Genomic DNA, 26,829 nt, shown 5'->3' with positions numbered 1-26,829 from the left:
TTTTTGAGACAGAGTCTCGCTTTGTCCCCCAGGCTAGAGTGCAGTGGCGCTGTCATGGCTTACTGCACCTCGACCTCCCAGGCTCAAGTGGTCCTCCCACCTGAGCCTCCCAAGTAGCTGAACTACAGGCACACACCACCACACCTGGCTAATTTTTTGTAGAGGCGGAATTACGCCATGTTGCCCAGGCTGATCTTGAACTCTTGGCAATCTGCCTGCCTTAGCCTCCCAAAGTCCTGGGATTGTAGGTGTGAGCCATCACGTCTGGCCTAGATTTTCTTATTCCTTGCCACAATCTTGCATTCTTACCTATAGAGCGCCCTCTCCACTGCCCCACCCCACAGTAGAAATAATCTTCTCACCTCTGAACTTACATGCTATATAATTTTTACCTCTCATTTGACACTTACTTTTCTAATTTGTCTTATGGATATTTGTCTACATGTCTTGAGTTTCCAACTAAAGTTTGAACTCTTTAAAAATAAGAATCTTAGTGTAATAGTATAAATTGGAAGGAAAAGGGATTCTAATAGTCATGGTATTTCTTCCTGGATGCAACTGCAGCTGCATAAGTAAAGGCCTAGCTATTCAATGAAATGACTCATCTTGAAGATGGTTGTTAAGATTATAAAATTCATCTCTGGTGAACTGTTGCTTCAATTAGAAATACACTATTGTCAGTCAGCTTAGGCTGCCACAACAAGATACACAGACTGGTTAGTTGGGACAGTAGAAACTTATTATCTCATAGTTCTGGAGGCTCTTAAGTTCTAGATCAAGGTGCCAGCAAGGTTGGTGTCTGTTGAGGCTTCTCCTCATGGTTGTAGATGGCCACTGTTTCACTGTGTCTCCTCACGTGGCTTTTCCTCTGTGGGGGCACAGAGAAAGAGTGAAAGCTCTGGGGTCTCTTTTTCTCATGAGGACATGGTCCCACTTGCATGACCTCATTTAACCTTAATTACCTCTTAAAAGGACCAATCTCCAAATAGTCACATTGCGGGTTGGGCTCCAACATATGAATACTGGGATACAGTTCTATCCATAACATACACCAACTGTCTTTGTATACTAATCCTCATTTTGACAGATTATCATTTAAGAAAAAGTTATTCTTTTTTTTTTTTGAGACAGAGTCTCGCTGTGTCGCCTAGGCTGGAGTGCAGTGGCCGGATCTCAGCTCACTGCAAGCTCCGCCACCTCCCGGGTTCACGCCATTCTCTCGCCTCAGCCTCCCAAGTAGCTGGGACTACAGGCGCCCGCCACCTCGCCCGGCTAGTTTTTTGTATTTTTTAGTAGAGACGGAGTTTCACCGTGTTAGCCAGGATGGTCTCCATCTCCTGACCTTGTGATCCGCCCGTCTCGGCCTCCCAAAGTGCTAGGATTACAGGCTTGAGCCACCGCACCCGGCCTAAGAAAAAGTTATTCTTAAGTAGAATAATTGACTTGAACCCAATTGGAAGTATTGTTGTCACCTCTCTTTTGGTGCTTCCTTTTTTCCTTTGGATGACCGGTATCTGTCTCCATGTTCTCTTTCCTCAACTAGAGTATATGCTCTTTGAATATAAGAATTTTAGTATGCCCCACCATGTTTGGTACTAAAAGTTACTAATTACATATAATTGCATATTTCTCCAATTCTCTAATTGTTGAATTTTAGGGAAATTGTTTACAGCATGGCACACACTATCTCTAATGGAATATAAGTTCAATAAAAATATCAAGACATTAAAATATCAAAACATTGATACCTATATTGAAAGTAAAGTGAAACCATACCTAAGTCACTTGAAAGGGGAGTTGTACTTTGTTGGAGTAATCTCATTGCCAAAAGTTGACATTTTTATCTTGATGTTTTCTGTTTGTTAATTAGTTGTGAAAGACTTTTTTTCATTAAATGAACATTTGTTTTTTAATGTCTTCCTTTGTGTTTTTGGTGTGTTTCAACATGAAGAGCATGGTGATTCCTGTGAGGAGAGAATAACAATTTTAAAAATAGGTACATGAAATGCTTAGTTCGTGCTCTGAATAGAAATACTAATTGAGAAAATTTTATCATTAATAAGGAAATGTTTAAATTTAAGAATCTAATCTACAACATTGATTTAAAAGAGGCAACAGCCATCTTATCAGTAACATATTAATAATAGAAAGTGACTAATATATGGCCTACCGGAATAGAGAATTATAGGAGACCATAGAAAATTTTATTTAGAGATAATTATGTTACACACGCACACACACACACACACGTTTATGCCGAAAAATCATATTGTCAAAGTGCAATTTAAGTTAAAAATGTTTTTCTTGATCTCACCATATTCTCATTTTCTACTGTATTATAATATTAATATCAACCTATGTAGTTTCAAATTTGTAATGCTATATATAAATAAAGTGGCATTTTAGTTTAGCAAAAGGATATCTAAAATAATGATCAAAACATATTTTTATCAGTCTTTCCTTTATCTCTCTTGCTTAAAGAATGATGGGTTCTGATTTTTCACATATTTATTATGGTTGTATTAGTCTGTTCTCATACTGCTATAAAGAACTATCTGAGACTGGGTAATTTATGAGGAAAAGAGTTTAACTGATTCATAGTTCCACAGGCTTAGCAGGAATCATGGGTGGGAGGCCTCAGGAAACTTATAATCGTGGTGGAAGGTGAAGGGGAAGCTGTACATCTTCACAATGGTGAGCAGGAGAGAGAGAGAAGGGAGAGGTGCCACACACTTTTAAACAACCGGATCTCATGAGAACAAACTCACTGTCATGAGAATAGCATGGGAAAACCACCCCAATGATCCAGTCACCTCCTGCCAGGTCCCTCCCTCAACACGTGGGGGTTATAATTTGACATGTGATTTGCGTGGGGACACAGAGCCAAACCATATGTGGTGGCTCACGCCTGTAATCCCAGCACTTTGGGAGGCCAAGGAGGGCGGATCCGAGGTCAAGGAGATGAGCCATCCTGCCTAACACGGTGAAACCCATCTCTGCTAAAAAAAATACAAAATAGCCGGGCGAAGGTGGCGGCGCTGTAGTCCCCAGCTACTCGGGAGGCTGAGGCAGGAAGAATGGCGTGAACCGGAGGTGGAGCTTGCAGTGAGCTGAGATCGCCACTGCACTCCAGCCTGGGCGACAGAGTGAGACTCGTCTCAAAAAAAAAAAAAAAAACAAAAAAAAAAGATATACACGTATGATATGGCTTCCCCAATTGCTCAAGAATAAAATGGTTCATTAGGAAGGAGTGACCTCGCTATGACCTTTAGTAGAAAAACAATTAATCAGTGACCAGTTACAATAAACAAACCCTGAAACAGCCCTTATGTTGAGGACGGGGAGAACCATCTTCTTATAGACCTATCTTCTAATCAATATTCGTAATTTCGGCGAGGGGCTTCCGAATGACATTTTTAGAACTGGAACTAGAGTTAGTTTTTAAGGGGAACCTTACTTTGTTTTTGTACATTATTGAATTAGAACAACTAAATTCATAATTTTGAATTACTGTTTTGTGTTTTAAGGAATTTGTTAATTTCTTGATCAAATCTAGAATTATGAGACGTTTTACTGACTACCATGTCTTCATTATTGCTGTGTTTCAAACATACTGGTCTCTTGTGACATATCCTTATTCAAAGTTAACGACAACATTAGTCTGATATAATTACCTAAAGCTGTATTCTTAATGGCCTATGCCGAGAAGCAGGAATTATTCCCTCGCCTGATACTTGCACATATTTTCATGAGGTAAGATATTAGCATTTGGATTTCACCCCAAAACTACAAGAACACCCACGATACATTTCCACAAATATGTTTTGCCAACATGTAAAAAGCCACGGGTCAAAAAATTGTGTATATGATGAAGTAGTTTTTTGTCTCTTGCCCAAAATAATGGAATATTTCTAATGATCTCTTGATTTTTGCTGGTTGAGTATACTGTTTTATGCAAATACTGTTTTGCTGACTACAATGTAAAGGTCGCCATCCTATTGAACATTAAGTAAATTACTAACTTTGGTTCCTTGTGGCTATACTTTAAATTATTGAGGCAAGAACATAGTTCCTATGTATTTTTCATATACAAATTGTTAAATTTTGTTAATGCTGGAATGTCTGTTGTTGTTGTTTGTTTACCAAATTAAACCATTGTATGATTAGCACTTACAAGGTCTGTTATTTATAACAGTGTGTCATAATATGCACGTTGCTTTCATAATCACAGAATATTACCAGGTTCCTTAGAGGCAGATTTTGTCAGACGTAATTCTCCTCTTAGAATAATGCTGTTTGATACAGTTGTTTTCATTTCCTTTAAGAAGTAAATTACACATAAAATTATGCGTTATTGGAATTAAATCAGAAAATTAAAAGAAACTTATCTTTACTGAAAACTCAGTAGTCGAAGAAGACTCCTGACTTTAGTTTATTTTTTTTTTTACTTCAAAGAAATCACAACTGTAAAAATTAATTAAAGCACAAACATTGATAAAAGGCAGTCTTCAAAATAATGGAAGGCTTAATTTCTATCTTTTGCTGTTACTCTATTTTATGTATTGCAGTCACATTGAAGGTTTAAGAAGTCCGAGTTTTTCTACTTTTATATTATGTGAAGGTTTGTTTATTAGAATGATATGATTTTATAAAAGAAAATTGAATCAATATATTACATAATATAGTATAAAGCATATGACAGGTAAGGATATTTAGACATCTTCATTTTCCTTTTGGTCAAATTAAAGAACTATCTACAAATTGCATTTATCTTAAAATTAGTCTCACATGTCCATGTATTCTCTTTTGTGTTTCTCTATTTTTGTATCTATTAAAGGGTATTGTTTGAATGCTACTTCTGTGTCCAACTCGGTAATAAGTGTTCATCTCACAGATGCACCTAATTGACTACTCCCAAAGATTCTGAATTTATATCTTTGAACAGAAGAATGTGTTAAAACTAAGGTGACACCTGTTGCATAATTTTCAAGTTAGTGGTACACACTTATTTTGCCTCTTCACATACTTCATTCTTTATCCTGAAATGCTAGTACTTTTTAAGAAGAAAAAAATTGAGAATAAATTTCTGAAAGATTTTAATGTCTTAAGGTAGTTGCATATCATTGGTTAGACAGTGAGTGAACTTAAAGCTTTAATACAGAGAAGCAACACTTAAACAAATTTGATGGAATCAAGTTTAACCTTGGCTTACAACAGTGGAATCACATACTTGTGAAAATCAGCAAAGCTCCTATCAGGGATGTTGGAGCAGCATCACAGGTATGTTTAAAAAAAGTACACCCACCAACAGTAAAACCAAAAATCCTTTATATATGAAAGGTACAATAATCAGATAGCATCTATTCAAGGGATAAGTAAAAAAAAGAAGTGATGTTGTCAAGGGTGATTGTGAAACTAATAAATGCTCTGTGTTGAAAGACATAGCAAATAAGAATAACCGAAATCCAGACGTTTATTTACATCCTGGAGGGATTTGAAGCCCCAAATAGAAAGTGATTCTAAATGGTTCTCGCTAGACTCTTTTCCTTAATGACTTACAGTTCAGTGTATGTAGACAACTTACAGATGAGATTCACTGAGTACTATCTGCGTTTGTTTCAAATCTTGTAGGGGAAAGAAAATAGAAGAGTGATAAAAGGAAAGTATAGTACTGATTTTCAAAAAAGAAAAAAAAAGTGAACGTTTAACCATAAACTAATTTGAACTTGAGATCATCTGGAAGAAAGTCAAGAAGGCATTCTGAAAAGCATAGCTAGTGAGCACTGAGAAGAGGAGGGCAGAATTGCCAAGACCTAGAATAAGTTCTCAAGAAACACATCACATCAAACTTAACACATTTTGGATAGATTGGGGGGAGATGTTAATTTTAACAATTCATCAAAGAAAGGCCCTTAAAATTCTTTTGAATTTAATAATGAAATGAGGTTGATAAGTATTATGTTTGTAAATGCATAAAAGGTTGAAGGAGTTTAGCCAAAGAATATTGTTTAAAGGATTAGTGACTTGGATGAGGAGGTCCACAACTTACTGCCCATATTTGTGAGTACCATGAAGCAGGGAGATATAGCATACATGTTCAGTAACCAGTAAGGTTGGCAAAACTAAATATTAAAGAAGGATTTTTAAAAGAAAATAAACCCAGTAAGAGTGAGTCATGTCGTATGCTTCCTAAAATGATAAGCAATAGTTCTGTTCTGCACTTGTAAATCCCACCTGGTGGCATATTATGCCAGTCCTTGACATTAATCTCTGACAATTACATAGATAATCCCAAGAAAATCAACTGAAGACTAACTGAGACAATTAAGCTGTCTTTGGGTGAAAAGCAGTTATATGAATAGTTGATACTAGATGATAATCTGGGCTGGATCTTTGACCTAAATCCAAGCAGGTCTTTTTCCCTAAACATTCTCCTTTACTCTCAGGCCTCACTTATTAGCAGTGGCCCCTGCTCATGTTTAGCATATATTATATATAATAAATACATCCAACAAATGTTTATCAGGCACTTACTTGTGCTAGTTTCTAGGAAAATGAAAGTGCTATTATGAACTTAGTCTAGTAGAGCAGACATGCAATGAAAAAGCAAAATAAGGAAAAATAATAGTTTTAGGTTATGATATATTCTATAAAGTAATATAGTACAACATGAATATAATGAGGGGAGGGGAAGAGTAAGGTCATTAGACTCTAGTTAGAGAAAAAGAAGATAATTTGAGCTGAAATGTGAGTGCCCTGAAGGAGTCAGTCATGAGGATATGGAGATGTCCTCTCCAGGCAGAAGGAAGAACAAATGCAGAGTCCCTGAGACAGGAGTCAGTTGGTGTGTTTAAGGAACTGAAAGAGCCATTATGAATGGGACGTAGTAAATAAGAGAGAAAATGATAAGAGAGTACATGAAGTAGTCAGGGGCCAGATTATTGATTGCCTTGTAGGTTGTGTTAAGGAGTTTAGATTATTTTCCTAATTAAATGAGAGAACCAATATAGGATTGTAGTCATAGGAGTAACATCTGATGTGTATTTTTAACAGATCACCCTGAATACTATGGAAAATTCATTGTAAGGGAGAAATAATGAAAGCAGGAGACTCTTATGAGTATCCCCATAGTTCAGGCAAGCATTGTAGTGGCTGTGGAGATAGAGAGCATTGGATAGGTTTGTATTTTAGAGGAAGAGCTGATAGGTATGTAGAAATATTGAGGTGGAGGGTAATGGAGAGTGGAAAATTGGTAAGTCAGTGAATTTGTAAAGAACTAGTTCAGTTGATAAGAGTTAATGAGAATGGTCAGAGTCAATTTGGTACAGTAAAAAAAGCTAATAGAATTGAGAGATAGCAGACTGAGAAAAAAGGGTCCTTAAAATTTAAATTTCAGACATGTTGTACTTGATGAAAAATTAAAGGTTATGAATTTTGGAGTGCATGCTGATGTATTCCAGGTGTAAGGCCTAGCCTTAGAGGAATATATCATTGAAGTGGTCAAAGAATTTAATAGTAAGATTATTTATTCAGCGATTTTACATGATTATTGAAATAATCATGAAAGATTGTTGGAATGGGGTAAAGAGGAAGGCAGTCAGGAGCTAAAACAAACAGTAGGTGAAGTAGAGACAAGACAGTAGGAAGGCCATATAGTGAATGGTGTAGTGAGCCTCCAAGGACTTGGGATTTTGGAGGATCGAAGATGACTGATAGTAGTTAAAACAGTAATGAGGAGCACACTTGCTCTATCTCCGGGTTTATAAGAATAAGGCATATGAAAGAAAAAGCAACCTCTGTTTGAAGAAACTGCAAAGAAGGTATAGTAAAACAGTAAAGGGTTTATGAGGGCTGTGATAGATGGTGAAGTGATTAGATTAGGAGATGAACAAAGCAGTAAAGAAATAGGAGTCCAGGAGATGCTCGGTGACCCAAGGGATTTGAACTTCTGGTTGTGGCAGGTAAATAAGGTTAAGTGGGAAGCATGATGGAATTAATCCTCAGAGTCCATTACAGGAAAATGGATACTGGAATGTAAGCTTCATGAAGGCAGGAAATTAAAGTGGACAATAGGATGTGTGAAGGCGCCTGACACAAAGTGGGAATTCAAGTAATTGTTTTTTGTTATTGAATGAATGAGTGAACGCAATGAGGGATTGAATGGGTGCGTTCAGGACATATGATCCAGAATATTTGGTTAGTGAGTGTGTAGCCACTTAGCTATTGTTCTGTAATGCCAACAGGACACTCTCACTGGAGCGTGAGGTACTGTGGTGGCTTTCTCAAGAAATGTGGCCTCTTTAAGGATTCAGTGTGGGTGGCTGTTCAGTGGTACACATTCAGACATATTCTTTTATATTTTCAAACAGCTAACTTGACTCAACACTATTCATTAAATAATACATGCCTTTCTCCTCTTTATCCCAAATCTGAAAATACCTTTATTGTTTATAAATTCTTTTCTAATATTAGAATTATGTTAAAACTACAAAATGGCAGATTTTTGTTGCATATAAGAAGCTATTTCTTACTAGTATAAATTTCTGAAGTCATGGATCGGAATGATCCAGTGAAGAAATTGATGATGGAAAGTGAGAGGGCCTAAGGTTAGTGGTAAGTGCCCTGCAGTTACTGAGGAAGTCAGGCTTTTATCAGGGGATTGCCCCAAGTGACTTTTAAGTTGTCATTACACCTTAAAATCTTCATATTATATTTGCATTTTATATAGATATAATACATGCTCATTCTTTACCTGGCTTTAGACCCTATAGAACATTTTCTATGTAGAGATCAAAGAATACTCTAGATAACTAAAGAATTTACAAAATACTAAGTACTGAACACTTAATAATGATAAAATCCATTATGGGGTGGCAACAGCAGAGAAATGTGTACAAGTTAAGGCAGAGTTTGAAAGATGTGAGAAAATGGAAATTGTCATCAAAGAGCAAACTCTTCCCCTAATACAAATGTCTTAGTTCAAGCTGTTAGAACAAAAATATGGACTGGGTGGCTTAAACAACGGTTATTTCTCATAGTTCTGGAGTCTGGGAAGTCAAGATCCAGGTACCTGTTTACTCAGTGTCTGGTGAGGGACTGCTTCTTAGTTCATAGATGATGCCTTCTCACTGTGTCCTCACATGGTAGGAGAGAGGGAGCTCTCTGAGGTCTCTCTTATAAAAGGGACCCCATTCATGAGCGCTGTCTGCCTGTGTGACCTAATCATCTCCCAAAGGCCTCACCTCCTAATACTATCACATAGGGGTTAGGATTTTGACATATGATTTGGGGGTGGGGGGACACAAACATTCACTGTATAGCAACAAATGGTAAGTTCCAATTCCTTCAGCAATATCCCTTTTTTGTTTCCTTTTCCTTGCTTAAGTGGGAAGCTCCTAGAAAAATGATTTCTTTGAGTTAGTCCTTGTTTGCTCTTACAAAAAATCAGCCTCATTTATATATTTTTTTAGTAGGGACGGGGTTTTGCCATGTTGACCAGGCTGGTCTCGAACTCCTGACCTCAGGTGATCCACCTGCCTTGGCCTCCCAAAGTGCTGGGATTACAGATGTGAGCCACCGTGCCAGGCCCCTGCAGTCTGGTTTCTGTTCTCCTTATTCCACTGAAGTTATTCTAACCATGGGTGCTAGTACAGTAGCTCCACCATATACCAAACTACTGACTTTAGCATATTACCAAGGATAATTTTAATACCGGCATTGTAAGATTATTGGGAAGGATTAAATATTAAGCGATGAAAAAATATTTGCTTTTATTATTATAAATTATCGTTTATAATTTATTATTATAAATTATCATTAATGACCAAGAGCCTGAATTATGAAAGAACTTAGTTTGTTCAAGACATTGAACAGATAGTCTAATGTGACTGGAGTTCAGTGAATAAAGGGGAATTCAGTGAATAAAGGGAAAATTGGTTGTAGGTACTTGAGAGGTTGATCATAACAGGTCATTTGGGGATTTGTAGAGCATGTTAAGCATTTTGGGTATTATCCTAACTGCGGTAGGAATTCATTGCAAGGTTTTAATCAAAAGAATGATTTGATAAAATGTGTTTTGTTGTTTTTTCTTAAGGCATGTGGGCTATACTAAACCATGCCAGAAAACACAGGGGCTGGATGGGGCAGGATTTGGCAAGAGAGGAAGCAAGAGAGCAGTTAGACAGTTCTTAAATCACTAGTATAAGTTAGTGCTTATCATAGTCTAGATGAGAAAGGGTGGTAGCAGAGAAGTGGGATAGATGGATGGTGTAATGAGAAAAACTTGGGACTGTAATGCCCCCCCCAACCCCTGCAAACTGGGAAAACTGGGAAGTTGCCAAGAGACTAAAGAATGACTCAGACAAGTCCAGCTTGATGAGTAGATGAGTTTATGAGGACTTACATACAGGGCACTACTGGACAGCAGCAGTATGGCTCCAAGAGATCCACAGCATCTCCCATCTCTAGGCTGCTTTTTTTGTGTGTGTGTGACGGAGTCTCGCTCTGTCGCCCAGGCTGGAGTGCAGTGGCCGGATCTCAGCTCACTGCAAGCTCCGCCTCCTGGGTTTACGCCATTCTCCTGCCTCAGCCTCCCGAGTAGCTGGGACCACAGGCGCCCGCCACCTCGCCCGGCTAGTTTTTTGTATTTTTTAGTGGAGACGGGGTTTCACCGGGTTAGCCAGGGTGGTCTCAATCTCCTGACCTCGTGATCCGCCCGTCTCGGCCTCCCAAAGGGCTGGGATTACAGGCTTGAGCCACTGCGCCCGGCCTCTAGGCTGCTTTTAAGCTAATTTTCTGGCTCTTTGCCGTGTGTATGTATGTGTGTGTTTGTGTGTACGCCGTGTGTGTGTGTATACACCCGCGCATGTGCGTGTATGCATATAATGGGACTGTTTTCCTTGGTATGTTCCCAGCCATGCCTCAGGATGTTTGGGTTCTCAGGGACACCTGCTCCTTGGCTAGGCACCATGGCCGTACCTAACTGCCTGGCCCTCAAGTTTCAAGCATTGAATATAACACCCTTAAGTAACCTGGTAGGGGACCCGTCACACCACTGATGGATTAAAAATATAAATTTGGAAGTAGAGTCATTGGGACATGGTGAAAGATGATTTGAGATAGTGAGAGAGATATTAGAGGTATTAATAACTAAAGGGCAATTCAAAATATGGGCTACTGCTCATAGGGGAGAGCTGGGCTAGATATAAATCTGGACATTAGGTGGTGTTAAAGCTACAGGAGAGAGTAATGTCACTAAGAGTACAGAGAAATAAAGCCTAGGACAGAGAACTCTCAGGAAATGGAATAGCCAGTGAAAGAATAATAAAAACAGGCAGGTGAATAGGGTTGAGGCACAGATGACAGGAAAAGAGAAGCAGTAGTCAGTTGAGCCAGACACTAAGTAAAATGAGAAATGTACACACAACGACAAATACTGTATGATTCCACTGATAGGAGGTATCTAATGTAGTAATCTTTGGGCCAGGTGCAGTGGCTCACGCCTGTAATCCCAGCACTTTGGGAGGCCAAGGTGGGCAGATCACTGGAGATTGGGAGTTCGAGACCAGCCTGACTGACATGGAGAAACCCCGTCTCTACTAAAAATACAAAAATTAACCAGGCGTGGTGGCTCGTGCCTGTAATCCCAGCTACTCGGGAGGCTGAGGCAGGAGAATTGTTTGAACCAGGGAGGTGGAGGTTGCAGTGAGCCGGAATCGCGCCACTGTACTCCAGCCTGGGTGACAGAGTACGATTCTGTCTCCAAAAAAGAATTAAAATAAAGTAGTCATCTTCATAGAAACAGTAGAATGGTGGTGGTTACCACGGGCTAGGGGGAGAGGGTAGGGGTAGTTGTTCAAAGGGTACAGAGTTTCGAATATGCAAGATGAAAAACTTCTGGAGATCTCTTCCACAATAATGTGAACATACTTCACACTACTGACTGTGCACTTGAAAATGGTTAAGATAGTAAGTTTCATGTTACGTATTTTTTTACCAGTTTTTAAAATGAGGAATGCAAATTGTCCATTGAATTTAGCCACAAAAAGGTCATCAGTGACCTTAGCAAGATGCAGTTTCATAGAGTGTTGGGGATTGGAGTCTAGTTGAGATGACTGAAGACTGACAGTCAAGTGAGTATACTGTTATTTCAGAGTCTGGCTGGTAAGGGGAATAGGAAAATAGAAGGTAAAGATGGTCTGTTGTTTTTAAGAGAAACTACAGCATTTTAAAAGAGGACTCAAAGCATCCAGTAGAGAAGGAGAGATGGATTAATTGAGGCCACTGAGATTAAGGGAGGAGATAGAGTACACAGCATAAGAATGTTGCTATTGGGCAGTTGTCAGGACTAGGGGATAGAAAAAGAATTCTTCTTACTGTTCCTACAGGATGGTAAGGATGGTAAATTAGTAGATGGACAACTCACACCTGATTTGCTGGACAGATTGTTCACAAGGGTCCATACTGAACAAGTGCAGAGATTGTGCAGAAAAAGACACAATGCATCAATAGCTCTTTGTTCTTGTATCCTGAGAAAAGCAAGCCAAAAGGGAAAGACTTTATCTGGGAAAGAGAAAGTCTTCAAAACCTCTCTGTGGTGAGAAATGAAAACTCATTTAAGCAAGACAAGGTCAAAAATTTGGCTGCTGCAGATATGCTGTTAATCAGAGCTTCTTCCAACCTAAAAGGAGTAAACATTGGGGAATGTCAGAATGAGAACTGACACTGATGTTTGTTCCATAGTAAATAGGGTAGTTTAAGATTTTGTCTTAAGTCAACTTTTAAGAGTTTGGCTAAGCAATGAAGAGATAATCAATATGTGTAACACATGGGAAACCTCCCAAGTGCATTTGCTCGGAAACATGGAGAGCATCTCCAACGGTGTTTCATGATTTATATGAAATTTATTCTCAAATAGCACTCAGCTTTTTCCAGTCAGCATATTTCATGGAGATGTTGGAAGACTCAACTTCTCCAACTCACTCCCTTTTCTTTTTTTCTTTTTAATCTGTCCTGTGGTGGTAATATGTAGATATTGATAATAATTTATACCCATATTTTCTTTTTTCCTGAAACATTTGTAATTTTTTAATATTATAAAGGACATTTCTTTAAAGGTATTTTTGGAACACTATCCATTTCTTTGAAGTTATCATGTGTCCACTTATGCAAAAATCTGTTTAGTCAGAATTGTGACACAGTCTTTAGAAGGTACAAATATGTTTCAATATACAAATATTGTGAATTCATTATTTGGAAAAAATGAATTTCAACCTTTTATTCACAAATATTTGTTAACCTTATGGTAAGCATTTTGTTACACTTCATGTATATTAGTAACTATTGATGTCAGGAAACTTCTAGTCTACTGAGATTGTCTGGATTTAAGTAATGACACACATTGTATAATAATAATAACAAATTCTATGAGTAAAAAGTACAGACTGCTATGACAGCACATGACAGGGGCAGCTAAGGTGGCTTGCGGAATCAGGGAGGCTTCTGGGAGGAGGTGACGTTTAAACTGAGGCCAGAAGGATGCTTAGGAGTTATCCCAGTGAAGGTGTGGTAGAGCGAGGGCTGTAGACAGTGAGGAGTGGGAGACTGTGCAGAGGCCAGGAGGGGGAAAGAAGCAGGGCCTTTTTCAAAAAGAAATGGAAGGCCCAGTGGACTGGAGCAAGCCAAAGAGAGTGGACAGGCTTCATGACATAATGCTGAAGAACAGGTAGCCCAGGATCACTTAGAGCAGGACTAGAAGGTCTAAGCAACAAACATGATCACATTTGTATTTTTCAGAGTTCACTCTGGTAGCTGCGTGGAGAAGTTATTTTCTAGGACAGGGGTCGCAAATTTTTTTCTGTAAAGGTCCAGATAGGAAATGTACTGGATTTTTCAGGCCCTATGGTCTGTCACAATTGGTCAGTTCTCATATCATATGAAAGTAGCCATAGACATATGAAGAATGAACCTGGCTATGTTCCAGTAAAGTTCCAATAAAACCTTACTTATGGATGCTGAAATTTGAATTTTATATAATTTTTGTGTGTCATCTTATTATTATTTTGATTTTCTTAACCATTAACCATTTAAAAATATGAAAACTGTTCTCAGGCCATACAGAGAGAGGCAGGGCCTGAATTTGGCCAGCACGCCATGGTTTGCTGACCCGTGTTGTAGTTCTTATGTTTCTTATTCTCTTAACCTTTCTGCTCTATCTCTTAAATAATGTTTTAGTTCTAACATGACATTTTTCTTCAACTGTCTACATTTTTTCAACACTCTGGTAAAGGTATGACTAATGTGGAATAAAAAACAGAAATAGAACCTCTCCTTTTCTGTTTTTTAATTCATTTGAAAATCAGTGTAAAATGACTGACCATTCTATTTTTTTATCCACAGACTTTAAAAAAAAAAATGGCTAATTTTGTATTTTCCTGTTTTATTTTCTTCCCAAAGTTTTATACTTGGTGCTTTCTTTTCATTGAACTTAACATTGAGTTCTTCATTTTTTCTTTACCTGGCAATAGTTCTTCTAAAATTTAATTCTGGCATTCTAAATAAAAAATAGTACAGATAACAGAAAATCAAAGTAAAGAATACTCAAAACAAAACCCTACGATTGCATGCCACCATGTGTTGTACAAGCAGATAAAATAGTTTGTTTACATCAAGATAAACAACATCCATATAACTTCAGATCTACAAACACAACATTCTGACGTGAACTTTTTGGTTGCTTTCTTATAGGACACTTTTAGGCAGCTGCCTCACAATGTGCTGGAAAACATTATATAGTGGAAATAGTACAGACAGACCTGGTCCAAATTCCACCTGACCCTTACTAGATGTATGGTATTGGGCAACTTAATTAACTTCTTGGAGCCTAAGTTTTTTTAAAGCATTCAAAATACATAGTCAGTGAATGGGAATTTCCACCTTCTTTTCGCCTGTAAGCATAATATTTTATTACATAGAAGTAGTCATGTTAAAGAATTTGGGGGAAAACAGCCCATATTTTGTGGTGGCAGAAGTGTTGGTTTTTGTTTTAACCATTTGTAGATGTGAAGTAAAAAAAAAAAAAAACCAATAGTGTTCCCAAAATTGAACTAATAGACATTTAAAAGATGGTATAGATGATAAATGTCTTTTGTACTTTTCATTACTATTTCCTTTGCCTTATATATTTTACTTCTGAAAACTTAGGTTTGACAGTTCTCTGGAAGACCTGCCTAAGAGTGGACCTCACCCACCTGCAACTCCTCAGGTGTTAACCATTGGTAGCCAAGTGGCCACACTTTCTAAAGTAGCAACTACTTATTCTAGGTAGACTTTTCCTTCCTGTTTCCAAATTTCAAAACTAGTAGTGAATTTAAATATACTAAACTGTTTGAAAAAGAAAAGATGATTGTTGATTATAGAACTGACATCATTAACATATAGACAAGAAAGTTTAGGACTCAGCCTCAAAACAGCACTTCTCACTGCTTTTATATTTTTATGTTTGTTTAGTTTATAACTTCTAATATAGAATCAAGAAATCTCTTTTATTTATTCACTTTGTGATTGGGAAAGTTAACTTGCTGGCTTTGTCATAAGTCTCCTCTTCTGAATTAGAGCATTTGCCTCAAAGACAGGTAAAGATCATCACAACAGTTGTCAAAACTTAGCCATACAGTTTAATTTAATGAATAGACTTAGGTAGATCAAAAAAATTACTTAATTCTGCATCATTTTGAAAACATAGCTTGCAACTATTAATTTTTTTTCTAATGGTTTTTGTAAAGTTATAGCCTATGGAACTTGGAAGAATGACTCATCAAATTCTTCTGACAGGAAAAAGAGACTTATGTCAACCCTCATAGTTTCAGACATCTAAGCTCACTTTAACCAGAGGTTGAGTTTGCCACATAATGACTTTGTGTTGGAGGTGGCCATTGAAATAAGTGGTCATACTGTAGTGATGATGCTCATTGATAACTTGCACCCATAAATGAAGAAGAGAGACTACAAGTTTCACACTATGCATTTTAGACACTCTTTATTTTACTTAATAACCAATTTGAAAATCATTACATTTGTAATGATAGGATGTTCATTCCTGTCCAGGCATTTGATCTTTTCTGAAAGGCCAAGGGAGAATTATTATTTTAAGTAATAAATACTTATTAGTTCTGAAGATAAAATGCCTGCATTTAAAAATGCTTACATAACTAACTGAAAATAGAAATATGGAACTCAGCAAAAAAGGTGATGTTTTGATCATATTCACTGGAACATCTGTTTATTTTTGCAAAGGTCCTTTGCCTCCTTAAATAGCTTTACTCTCAATATTTCAAACAATTATCTCTTTTCATGTTAATACATATTGCTGCTTCTCAGTAAGCAGTCAGTTGTACCTGCTTCTCCTGAAAACATAAGCCTTATTAAAATGTCATGTTGTCAGTGTATATCGTCTCTAACGTGTAAAGCTCGTTATATAGAGGCTTTTGGGGAAAACAATTTTCTTCTTTTTATGCTTATAGAAATTCAGACTTCATGTTTAGATTTATTTTCTGCTAAGTTGTTGGCAAGTCAGTCTTCAAATGTGTGATACAAGGTAATTTTAAATAGGAATACAGTCAGTGAACTTAAATACATTCAAAAGTATTTGTATGTCAAAATCAGCTTTATGGAGGATTATACATCAGCTTTTATCTTCTGAGAGAAATCATAGCATCAGTAACTAAATGACCTGAACTCCTATTACACTTCTGACACTTCACACTTTTATAATGCCTACATATTAATATGGAATGGTTGCTCTCTTGTATTTATTATGCTACCCTTTCTCACTTTCCTTTTTGTTCCTTTCCTGTTTTTCTTTCCCTACCTGTCAGTTTAAGCAGCTCCACAGGAAATGTGGAAGATTCTTTCGAAGGTTTTCGAAACTTTTCTACCTTCTCTTCTCCTGCTAGATACAGTGCTGCAGTTCTGAGCAGTGCAGCTGCTACTGTGTCTGCTGTTATTGCTGCAAAAACCAGGTAGAACTACACATGCAGCATCTGTCTGATGCAATCTCAGCGCTCTTCACTGTCTTACAATTCACCTCAAAGAAAACATATCTGTTTGAAGCAATCATAGCTCTATTGTGAGCTCTTAATTGTGTAGTGGATATTTTATCTAGGTTGTGGATAAATCTCACAGTATTTGTTACTGTTTTTTTCTTAAAAATCACCTTTTAATCTCTCCATTGCTGCCATTTATGTATGGTATTTCTCAGTTGCGTGGATTATTACATGTTGTGTGCTTATTGGCACTTGGATTTTTATGATTTTCAGGTTTTATATTTGAAACGATAAAGTATTAATGAGTATTTTAAGTTTCTATTGATTTTATCTTCCCCCACGACCTTTAAAGGGTGATCTGAAGACTACTGTCCCCTAAAAAAATAAAATTGCATCCTTTCCCAAAAGAATAAATTGGTTTTATTTTCGTGGTTTGGGGTTTTAGATAATTTCTATAGTCTTTAGAGCTTCAAATGCTTTCTAAATGATGGCTTTGACCATTTTGGTGAAAATCTAATCAATGTTATATTAATGAGTAAAGTGATAGAATAAACTCTTGGCGCTTCTTTTATCCTCCTTTGCTGCTTTGTGCTTCCCCTCCGTCTTCCCCTCTCTCCCCACCGTCTTTCTCATAAAGGAAATGTTTCAAATCACAGACCTTAAAAACTACTGTCTTCTATTGGTAGTGCGATTTTTGACTTAAAACTCTTTCTAAATGCTTACTAGGCTCTACACTCCTGAAAGATATCACTCGCTCTTGGATGCACTTTGCATCAGTCCTGTCTCCAAGCCTTTAGCTTTTTCCTTTCTGCAGTCCTCAAGGAAATCAACTGGCTCTATCCATGTTAAGAAAACAAGGTACTGTGGGAGCAGATATGGCAAGTGGTGGTTTGCTGTTAAGGATACTGCTTTCTCTAACACGTCACCACTGTATTAACAGGCCAGGTGACAACATGCTAGAGCTCTAGGGATTTGCACCCAATTTTGAATTAACTGTAATGTCAATGCCATACTAATGCACAAGCACAGTATGTCCTATGATTATTAACTTACCTTTTAACCTTTTGTGACATCTTTCCTTAGCATACTTGATGTTTGGTGTGCAATTCCACGTAATTGTACAAGTATTTAAATTGCAGTAGAATTTCTGTCTTTTATTGCATGGATATAGCTGTATTAGAATCCTCACCTCAAATGTTTAGTAAGACATACCTTTTGGAAAAACGAAAAATAATAATGCTCAATTTTGATTGACTATGTATTCTAGTTCTTAAATATGAAAGTTTTGCTTGGAAAAGCAGCTTAATTTCCACTATTTGGGAAATGCTAAACACCAAAATAGATTTTTCTATTAAGCTTAAGGATTAAGCCAGAAATTTTAGGCATAATATAAAATAAAATATCACAAGTATTTACTAAAGATATAAACTCAGTGAAACAACTGTATACAATGATTTTTGACAGAACATAAAATCAGTGGCAAAGTGTACAACATACTTAGTGAAAACCTGATATAACTAGGCTGTCTATTGATTAGATGTTTGTATTCTAACCACTGTTATAGAGATTTTTCAATATATTTACCTGGGCCAGGTGCAGTGGCTCATACTTGTAGTCCCAGCACTTTGGGAGGCTGAGGCGGACAGATCACGAGGTCAGGAGTTCGAGACCAGCCTGGCCAACATGGTGAAACCCTGTCTCTACTAAAGATACAAAAAATTAGCCGGGTGTGGCGGTGGGCGCCTGTAATCCCAGCTACTTGGAGACTGAGGCAGGAGAATCACTTGAACCCAGGAGGCAGAGGTTGCAGTGAACCGAAATTGCGCCATTGCACTCCAGCCTGGGCAACAGGGCAAGACTCTGTCTCAAAACAACAACAACAATATATATATATGTTTATTCTGGGTAACTTTTAAGGGAGGCGTTTAAACAAGGGAGAAAGATGATAGTACATTTTTCTCTAAGACAGTACCTGAAATTATTTATTTGCAGAATTGTAAGTGTTCAATGAGCAGAAGTCTTTCATTGTCAGAGCTGAGATTATACAGAGGCAGGTTACTGACCTTGCTTAGAGTACACTTTGAGTACTTGAGTACACTTATACTACATTTTTAGAACCTGGTAAGAGCTATAGTTCCTCTCTCCAGAAAAGTGCCTGTGTGCATATACATGCAAAAGTGTGCATACATTTATGGACTGACTGTGCTATCTGTGGCCCCACCTCTAGAGCAAGTATTAGTAGTCATCACCATTGCTTATTAACAGTAGGACACAGACAAAATATAGTTTGATATTGAGAGAGGGAAATGGTTTCTAAAAAGATAGTCTAGTTGGCATTCTGGGGTTTCCTGAGGAGACCCTTGCTAACTTAGTGAGGGGTACCCAAAAGACCAGATACATTTTATCTTGTATGAGAGTAATCATAAAATGTGTCAGAGACATTTTATCTTGATTTTTACTTTTGTGTGATAGTAATCTTTAAAAGTATAAATATAGTATAATACCAAATTTATTTTTTCCATTAAAATATATTTTTCCATTAAAATATATTTCCATTATAATATGTGTTAGTATATCATATTTTAAATTTTGGTTTACAAACTCTAAGTTAAAGAATTTTGCTTAGGAAAATATTAAAAATTTTCTTCTAAATATGGAATTCTGGAAGGAAAGACACTCGGTTACTCTCTCTACATGTCCAGGTCCTTTAAAGGAGTCCTGACAGAGGAATTCTATAAAATAAACAATTGCTCGTAACTAAGGCCTTTCCAGAAATATTCCTTTCCTGCCATCTCAGAATCTGTATATTAGTATACCATTTTTTGGTAAGACTTTAGCCAAAAACTGTTTAACTTAAACATCGATAACTAAACCTGTGATGTACAGTTGTCTTCTTTAAAATGTAAACATGTAATTAGAATAAGTTACTCTCAAAAGTATTCTTCAAGCAGAGTTTTTCTTTTGAAAATAGATTTAAAATTCCCAAGTGTTCTTAATCTGTATCTGAGCTTTATTTGTTGTAATAGTTAAACAAATGTGGGAAAGGAATGTAAACTCAAGATAAATCAGGTTGCTGACACTGAGAGTTAGCTTTTCTTCCTTTTCTTTTCCTCATTAGCTCCATCTTGAAAATAAACTTTTGCTCTATTAGTGTATTTGTCTCTATTTTCAGTTTTGAAAAAATGAAACAAAAGTCTTGGTATTCTTAAGATAGAAGTCATATCAATTTATTATTTCATTTCAGTCCCTGTTTATTTGGCAGATTAGTTAAAATAACCATATTTTAATATCAGTATCTGTGGTATCAGCCCAGGGTATTTATGGACTTACACCAATTTCCTCATTAGAATTATTTAGAAAACATTTAAATTTTATTTAGGATTTAGGTACACCTTAAACAATTTAGATTCAGAAAAAATATTTGAATCATGAGTTCAGAAATAAAATAGCAATCTAAGTAACAATGCCGTACTATATTAATACATTAATCATTAATTTTAGAAATGTGTTGCTAGTGATTATTGGTGATATTTTATTCCCACATATAAAATAATATGGCCAATGACTTTTAATCCCTTTTTTTTTTTTTGAGATGGAGTCTTGCTCTTTCACCAGGCTGGAGAGCAGTGGCGCGATCTCAGCTCACTGCAGCCTCCGCCTCCCGGGTTCAAGTGATTCTCCTGCCTCAGCCTCCCAAATAGCTGGGACTACAGGCATGCGCCACCGTGCCCAGCTAATTTTTGTGTTTTTAGTAGATACGGGGTTTCACCATATTGTCCAGGATGCTCATCTCTTGACCTCGTGATCTGCCCACCTCAGTCTCCCAAAGTGCTGGGATTACAGGCAGGAGCCAACACGCCCAGCCAATCCTTTCATCTTTAGTACAATGTTTGTTTTTTTATAGAGACGAGGTCTTGCTGTGTTGCCCAGGCTGGTCTCGAACTCCTGGGCTCAAGCAATCCTTCTGCCTTGGCCTCCTAAAGTGCTAGGATTATAGGCATGAACTACTGTGCCAGCCAATACCAAATGTTTATGTGTTCTCGTTAAATAGTAGCTAATCATTAAAATTAGGGAAAAAATGTTTGATTTTTAGAGGATTGGGCATCATATATTCAGATATGTGATTGTCTAGATAAACCCTAATAGTCTTCCATTACAACATTAAATGGTTCAATTAAATTCTGTCCTCAGAGGAAATTGAACTTCAGATCAATTCTGGATTTAAGCATAAATGGAAAAACTGCCTTAGTAATAACTTAGATTTCTATGAATTCTTTATAGTCTACTCCAAGCCCTTTGTAACTAAAGTACTGTTTAAGATTTAAAGATCTTAGGCCTCTGAAAGAGAATGTATACAAACCTCTGTACAAAAGATATCAAAAACTGAAATTTATTTAGCTTATATGATACTTATCCTGTGGGAACTTTAAGAAGTATTGTGTGTTTTTAAAACTGAACTGAGTGAGGAAGCAAGATTTTGTCTGGAATCAGTATCCTGCCCCCAAATGATCCACAGTACATCCAAGAAGCAAATTTCTGCGTGCAGATGAAGGATGCTTATTTTGTAAATGTACTTATAGCTAATTTTATTATCACCAAACCAGATATTACAGGATGTAGAAGTAAGAATCTCTTTTATTTCCTGAGCATATACTCTGTGCTGGGCACTGCGCTAAGTAATTTGCATGTATTATCTCATCTCTTATTTAATTCTTAACGGTAACCTTGGGATAAAGGTAGTATTTTTATACCATTTTACAGGTGAGGAAATTTACCAAGTTTAAATAATTTACCTACAGTCACAGTAAAGTCCTCAACCTCAGGTACTTTATAATGTAGAGGAGGAGACAAGATGCATAAAGAAGTGACTATTAATAGTAATTTTAAAACAGCTATTACAAATCGGTATAAAATTATATGCCATGCAGGTAACAAATGTCCAGAATTAAAAGGAATGTCTCTACTGCTGGAGGTTTGAATAATTAAACAAAATAATGTATGTTAATTTGAACACAGTGCATGATGCATATTATATTTACTTCTATTATTATTATGGATAAGATGTGGATGGGTGTAGAGAGAGAGTAGGAAGAGGTACCTCATATGTAGAATCTGGAAAAAAAATGTAGAATTGTGGACAGATAGTAGGGGTGGCCAGAATATAGTTTGTATAGCATAGTGATACAATCTAGACTGGTAGATTGTAGTTTTATCTTAGAAGGCTTTGTGTGTCATGCCGAAACATAACTGAGCCTCCCACAGGCTAAATGGCTAAATTCATTCTGCAGCATTCCATCCTCTGCTTAAGTAGCTTCTGGTGACAGGGCTCTCACAGAAAGCCTCATTAGGCACAGATTGTTTTCCTTTGGAGGATTTTTTATATTAGGAAGCACCTTTTATTGAAGCAAATCCATCCCACTGTAGATTTCACTCCTTGAAATTAGGCAAACAATGTAGTCACATAGAGTGAATCTGCATGTCAGGCATTTGAGGATGGCTGTCATGCTTCTCTAGGTTTTTTCATAACCTGGGCTACTATTACCAGTTCCTTCACCCAAACTGTATTAACCTTGACACTGAATTCCTCTCTTTTAGTCAGTTTGTCTGGCAGCTCTCCTGGAATTAAATTTTAATTCTTTCAGATGACTACACATTAAATGGTGATGGATTGGGTTTTGTTCTTTCCAGACTATATATTTTTGTTTCATCTATAATTCCTAGCATTGCTTGGTCATAATTTTTTTTCTTAGAACCATGATTATATACATTATTAATTAGTTTTAAAAATCAAATCTGCAAGAGTAATTTAATCCTAGAATGAAAATGACCTATATATAAGTATTTCAAAAATCATTTATTTGTAATGAGTAAAATGTTGAAAATAAGGCTTACTTTTATTTTCAATATGGTAATTATCCTTTTCATATGTTAAGGTTATATTCTGTGCCTTGGACTTTATGCATAATTATCATATTTAAGTCTCATAGAAATCTTATGAGCAAAATGTTACTCCCACTTAAAGTATAGGTAACTGAGGCTTAGAGAAGTAAAATAATTTGTAAAAGATGCTCATAACCACTATACTATAATGTTCAAACCCTGATTCCATTAATGCTTTTTGTTGTGTTGCCTTTACTGATAATCGTGTTCAATATTCCCATGAGGGAGGCAGTCTTTGACTTTTTGTTTATGATAAAGATTATTAAAGTGCTTGAAGTTTTTTATTGTATAGCGTGTTTTATTATCAAGCAGGTTTTAGTTTTTTAAATTAAACTGATCAAAAATAATAAAAGCTGATGGCTCTATGATGCTTGATTTAAGAGAACAAGAATAGGGAGCAATATTTCAAGAAAATCATTTGTATAGTTTTTCAAAACTGTTTAGTGTCAGAGGTGCCCCAAGACTACTCCCAGGTTTATTGTTTCACTAGAAGGACTTACAGGGCTCAGTGTATAGTTGCACTAATGACTAAAATTTATTATAGCAAAAGAATACAAAGCAAGATCAGTAAAGGAAAAAGGTGCATGGGACCAAATCTGGAGGAAATGAGGCTCAAGTTTCCAAGAGGCCTCTGCCAGTAGAGTCACATAGGGAATGCACAATTCCTCCAGCAGCAAATGTGGCAAGACATGCCAAGCGTTGCTGCCATAGAAGCTCAGTAGAGACCACATACCCAAGGTTTCTTAAGGGCTTGTTACATAGGCACCTCGTGGTGAGTTTCTACCAGGATTCTAGACTCTCAGAAGGAAAGCAGATGTTCAACATCAACCATATTGTTTATCCAAACAGTTAAGGCACAGAGAGCTACTCTTAGCATTTAGAGAAACTTTTTTTTTTTTTAGATGGAGTCTTGCTCTGTTGCCCAGGCTGGAGTGCAGTGGCATGACCTCGGCTCCCTGCAAGTTCCGCCTCCGTGGTTCAAGCGATTCTCCTGCCTCAGCCTCCTAGTAGCTGGGACTACAGGCATCCACCACCACGCCCAGCTAATTTGTTTGTATTTTTAGTAGAGACGGGGTTTCACCGTGTTAGCCAGGATGGTCTCGATCTCCTGACCTCGTGATCCTCCAGCCTTGGCCTCCCAAAGTGCTGGGATTACATGTGTGAGCCACCGCTTCCGGCCAGCATTTAGAGAAACTTTTATGTCACTGTTGGCCACAGCTTACCAGCTAAGTTTCTAGATGCCAGTCAAGGGCCAACTTTGCAACTAAGTCTTCTATGGATGGGCAGTCTGGGGCTTACTATGTTAGGTTTTACGTAAGATTTAAGAGTTACTGGGGAAATTATAAACTACTGTTCACTTGATAATATGGACAATATTTAATTTGAAATTTATTTTTATTAAAATAATTTCTACTTAATTAAGGGTATTTTACTGAATTTGTTAATATATTACTCTGTCTTTATCAGTCTGTTCCTCCAGCTATTGATTTCAGGTATTGAAATAATTTGAATTTCTGTGCATGGAATTTTTTAAGCAACCAGCATTGAAAAGTTAAGTAGTAGAAAGGTTTTTTTTGTTTGTTTGTTTTTTGTGTTTTTTTTTTTTTTTTTTTTTTTGGAGATGGCTCTGTCAATGACACGATCTCAGCTCACTGCAGCATCCGCCTCCCAGGTTCAACCCATTCTCCTGCCTCAACCTCCCAGGTAGCTGGGACTACAGGCATCCGCCACCATGCCCAGCTAATTTTTGTAGTTTTAGTAGAGACAGGTGATCTGCCAGACCCAGCTTCACAAAGTGCTGGGATTATAGGTGTGAGCCACCACGCCCAGCCTGAAAGTATTACTTTTAAGTATTATTATTATACTTTACTTGATAGAAATAACCACTGCTATTGTATTATATCATACCAAAGCATATATTTTATAATTTGGGCTACCTAGAATTATTATTTTTTGGAAATGATGTTATATATGATTATAAATAACAAATGACTTGGTAATAAAGGCCATATGATCTTCAAAACCAAACTGGAGCTAGCATAGATAAGCCCTCCTGTTTAAACAGGTAACTCTGGTTGAAAGAAGGTAATGGCAGTCTTGTCTCTTTTTTCCCTTTATTATGAATGCATAACACTGGATGTTCTGTTAGGCAAGGGATGTTGTTTCTTGTTTCTTGTTTTGTGGCCAGTGCATAGCATAACCAACATTTGGCATATAGTAAGTGCTTAAATATTTATGAACGAGTGAGTATGTGAGTAGAAGGAGTAACTGGACTGGGCATGGTGGCTCACACCTGTAATCCCAGTGCTTTGGGAGGCTGAAGTGGGATGATTGCTTGAGGCCAGGAGTTCAAGACCAGCCTGAGGAACATAGTGAGACCACTGTGTCTAAAAAAAAAGAAGAAGAAGAAGAAGAAAAAGCGTAACTGGGAAGGGGTGAGGTATCAGGGAAACTTTTATCATTTAAAAGATTAACTGTGTAAATTTTCAATAACCTAATTTCTCATGGTAGGCCTTTTAGAATTTTCAAAGTATAAAACAAATGCAATCTGACTCCCTTTTCTTTTTTTCTGTTTTAAAGAGAGGCAGTCCCTCAGTCATGACTTTAAAGATTTTCTTTTCTAAAACATTGATTAACCAATGGATTTTGATTGATGCATGGATTTTGAAAAGAAAGGATTGTTGCTAAGTTATGTTGCTACCACTTCACCAAAGATGTTTCTTTATTTCCTTTACAGTAACTCTCAGGAGCCTTCTCCGCAGTTGACTTCCTCAGTAGCTTCCACACGGAGCATGCCTGAGAGCCTGGACAGCCCAGCCTCCGGCAGACCAGGAGTAGCCAGCCTCACAACTGCAGCTGCCTTCAAGCCTGTAGGATCCACCAGTGTCATCAAGTCACCAAGCTGGCAACGGCCAAACCAAGCAGGTAGCCCAAAAAAATATCTTACTTCTTGCTTTTCATAATGAGTGTCATTATGAAAATGTGTTCTGGGATATATGGTAGAATTCACTGGTAAAACCCATTCTCAATAATCTAAGATTTAGAAAGGACTGTCAAGATTAACTATAGCTATTTTTCTCTCTGAGACATCTCATAAACATTCTTTGTGTGTATTTGATACAGTTGTATTTGCTATTCATAATTGTAGGATTGGGCATTTCCTTGTTTCCCAGAATACTCAGGAAGCATGTGTTGAATTGTAAATTTGGGTCTTATTTAATAACAAAGTATATTGTTGTAAGGTTATGCTTGGAAATACAACATTTTAGTTTTGATGATGCGTACAAATAACAACCACAGAAACATTATTGCCATCAAACAATTACTGAAGAAAGCATCTTCCAATTCTTGTTCTCACAATTTATGTAGCATAGGGGAAGAAGGACACAGCACTAGAAAGAGCATTTGAGCAGCAGGATGGAAAAGCTTGACCTCAGTCTGGAAACCTGAGTTGTCATTGACTTCTACAGATTAACAGCTTTAAATAAAGTCACATAACCTCTTTGATACCCTCAGTTTTCTGGTCTACAAAATGAAGAAAAACTAGCCAGGTGCGGTGGCTCACACCTGTAATCCCAGGACTTTGGGAGGCCAAGGTGGGCGGATCACGAGGTCAGGAGATCAAGACCATCCTGGCTAATATGGTGAAACCCCGTCTCTACTTAAAAATACAAAAAAACTGGCCAGGCGTGGTGGCGGTCACCTGCAGTCCCAGCTACTTGGGAGGCTGAGGCAGGAGAATGGTGTGAACCCGGGAGGCAGAGCTTGCAGTGAGCCAAGATCATGCCACTGCACTCCAGCCTGGGCGACCTAGCGAGATTCCGTCTCAAAAAAAAAAAAAAAAAAA

General features: G+C 37.2%; 1 protein-coding gene across 1 annotated transcript in view; it reads left to right on the top strand.

Moving 5' to 3' along the window:
• The window catches only part of PDLIM5 (PDZ and LIM domain 5), a 215,879-nt gene that overhangs the window by 143,095 nt on the left and 45,955 nt on the right, over positions 1–26,829 (top strand). Inside the window, 4 exon segments of the mRNA XM_017875510.1 lie at positions 15,202–15,321; positions 16,875–17,018; positions 17,769–17,900; positions 25,720–25,907. Coding sequence (XP_017730999.1) covers positions 15,202–15,321; positions 16,875–17,018; positions 17,769–17,900; positions 25,720–25,907 — 584 coding nt within the window.

Source organism: Rhinopithecus bieti, unplaced genomic scaffold (assembly GCF_001698545.2).
Source record: "Rhinopithecus bieti isolate Rb0 unplaced genomic scaffold, ASM169854v2 scaffold_6708, whole genome shotgun sequence".
Classification (NCBI taxonomy): domain Eukaryota; kingdom Metazoa; phylum Chordata; class Mammalia; order Primates; family Cercopithecidae; genus Rhinopithecus; species Rhinopithecus bieti.
Note: the sequence above shows the minus strand (reverse complement) of the source record. Positions and strands in the feature narration are given on the sequence as shown.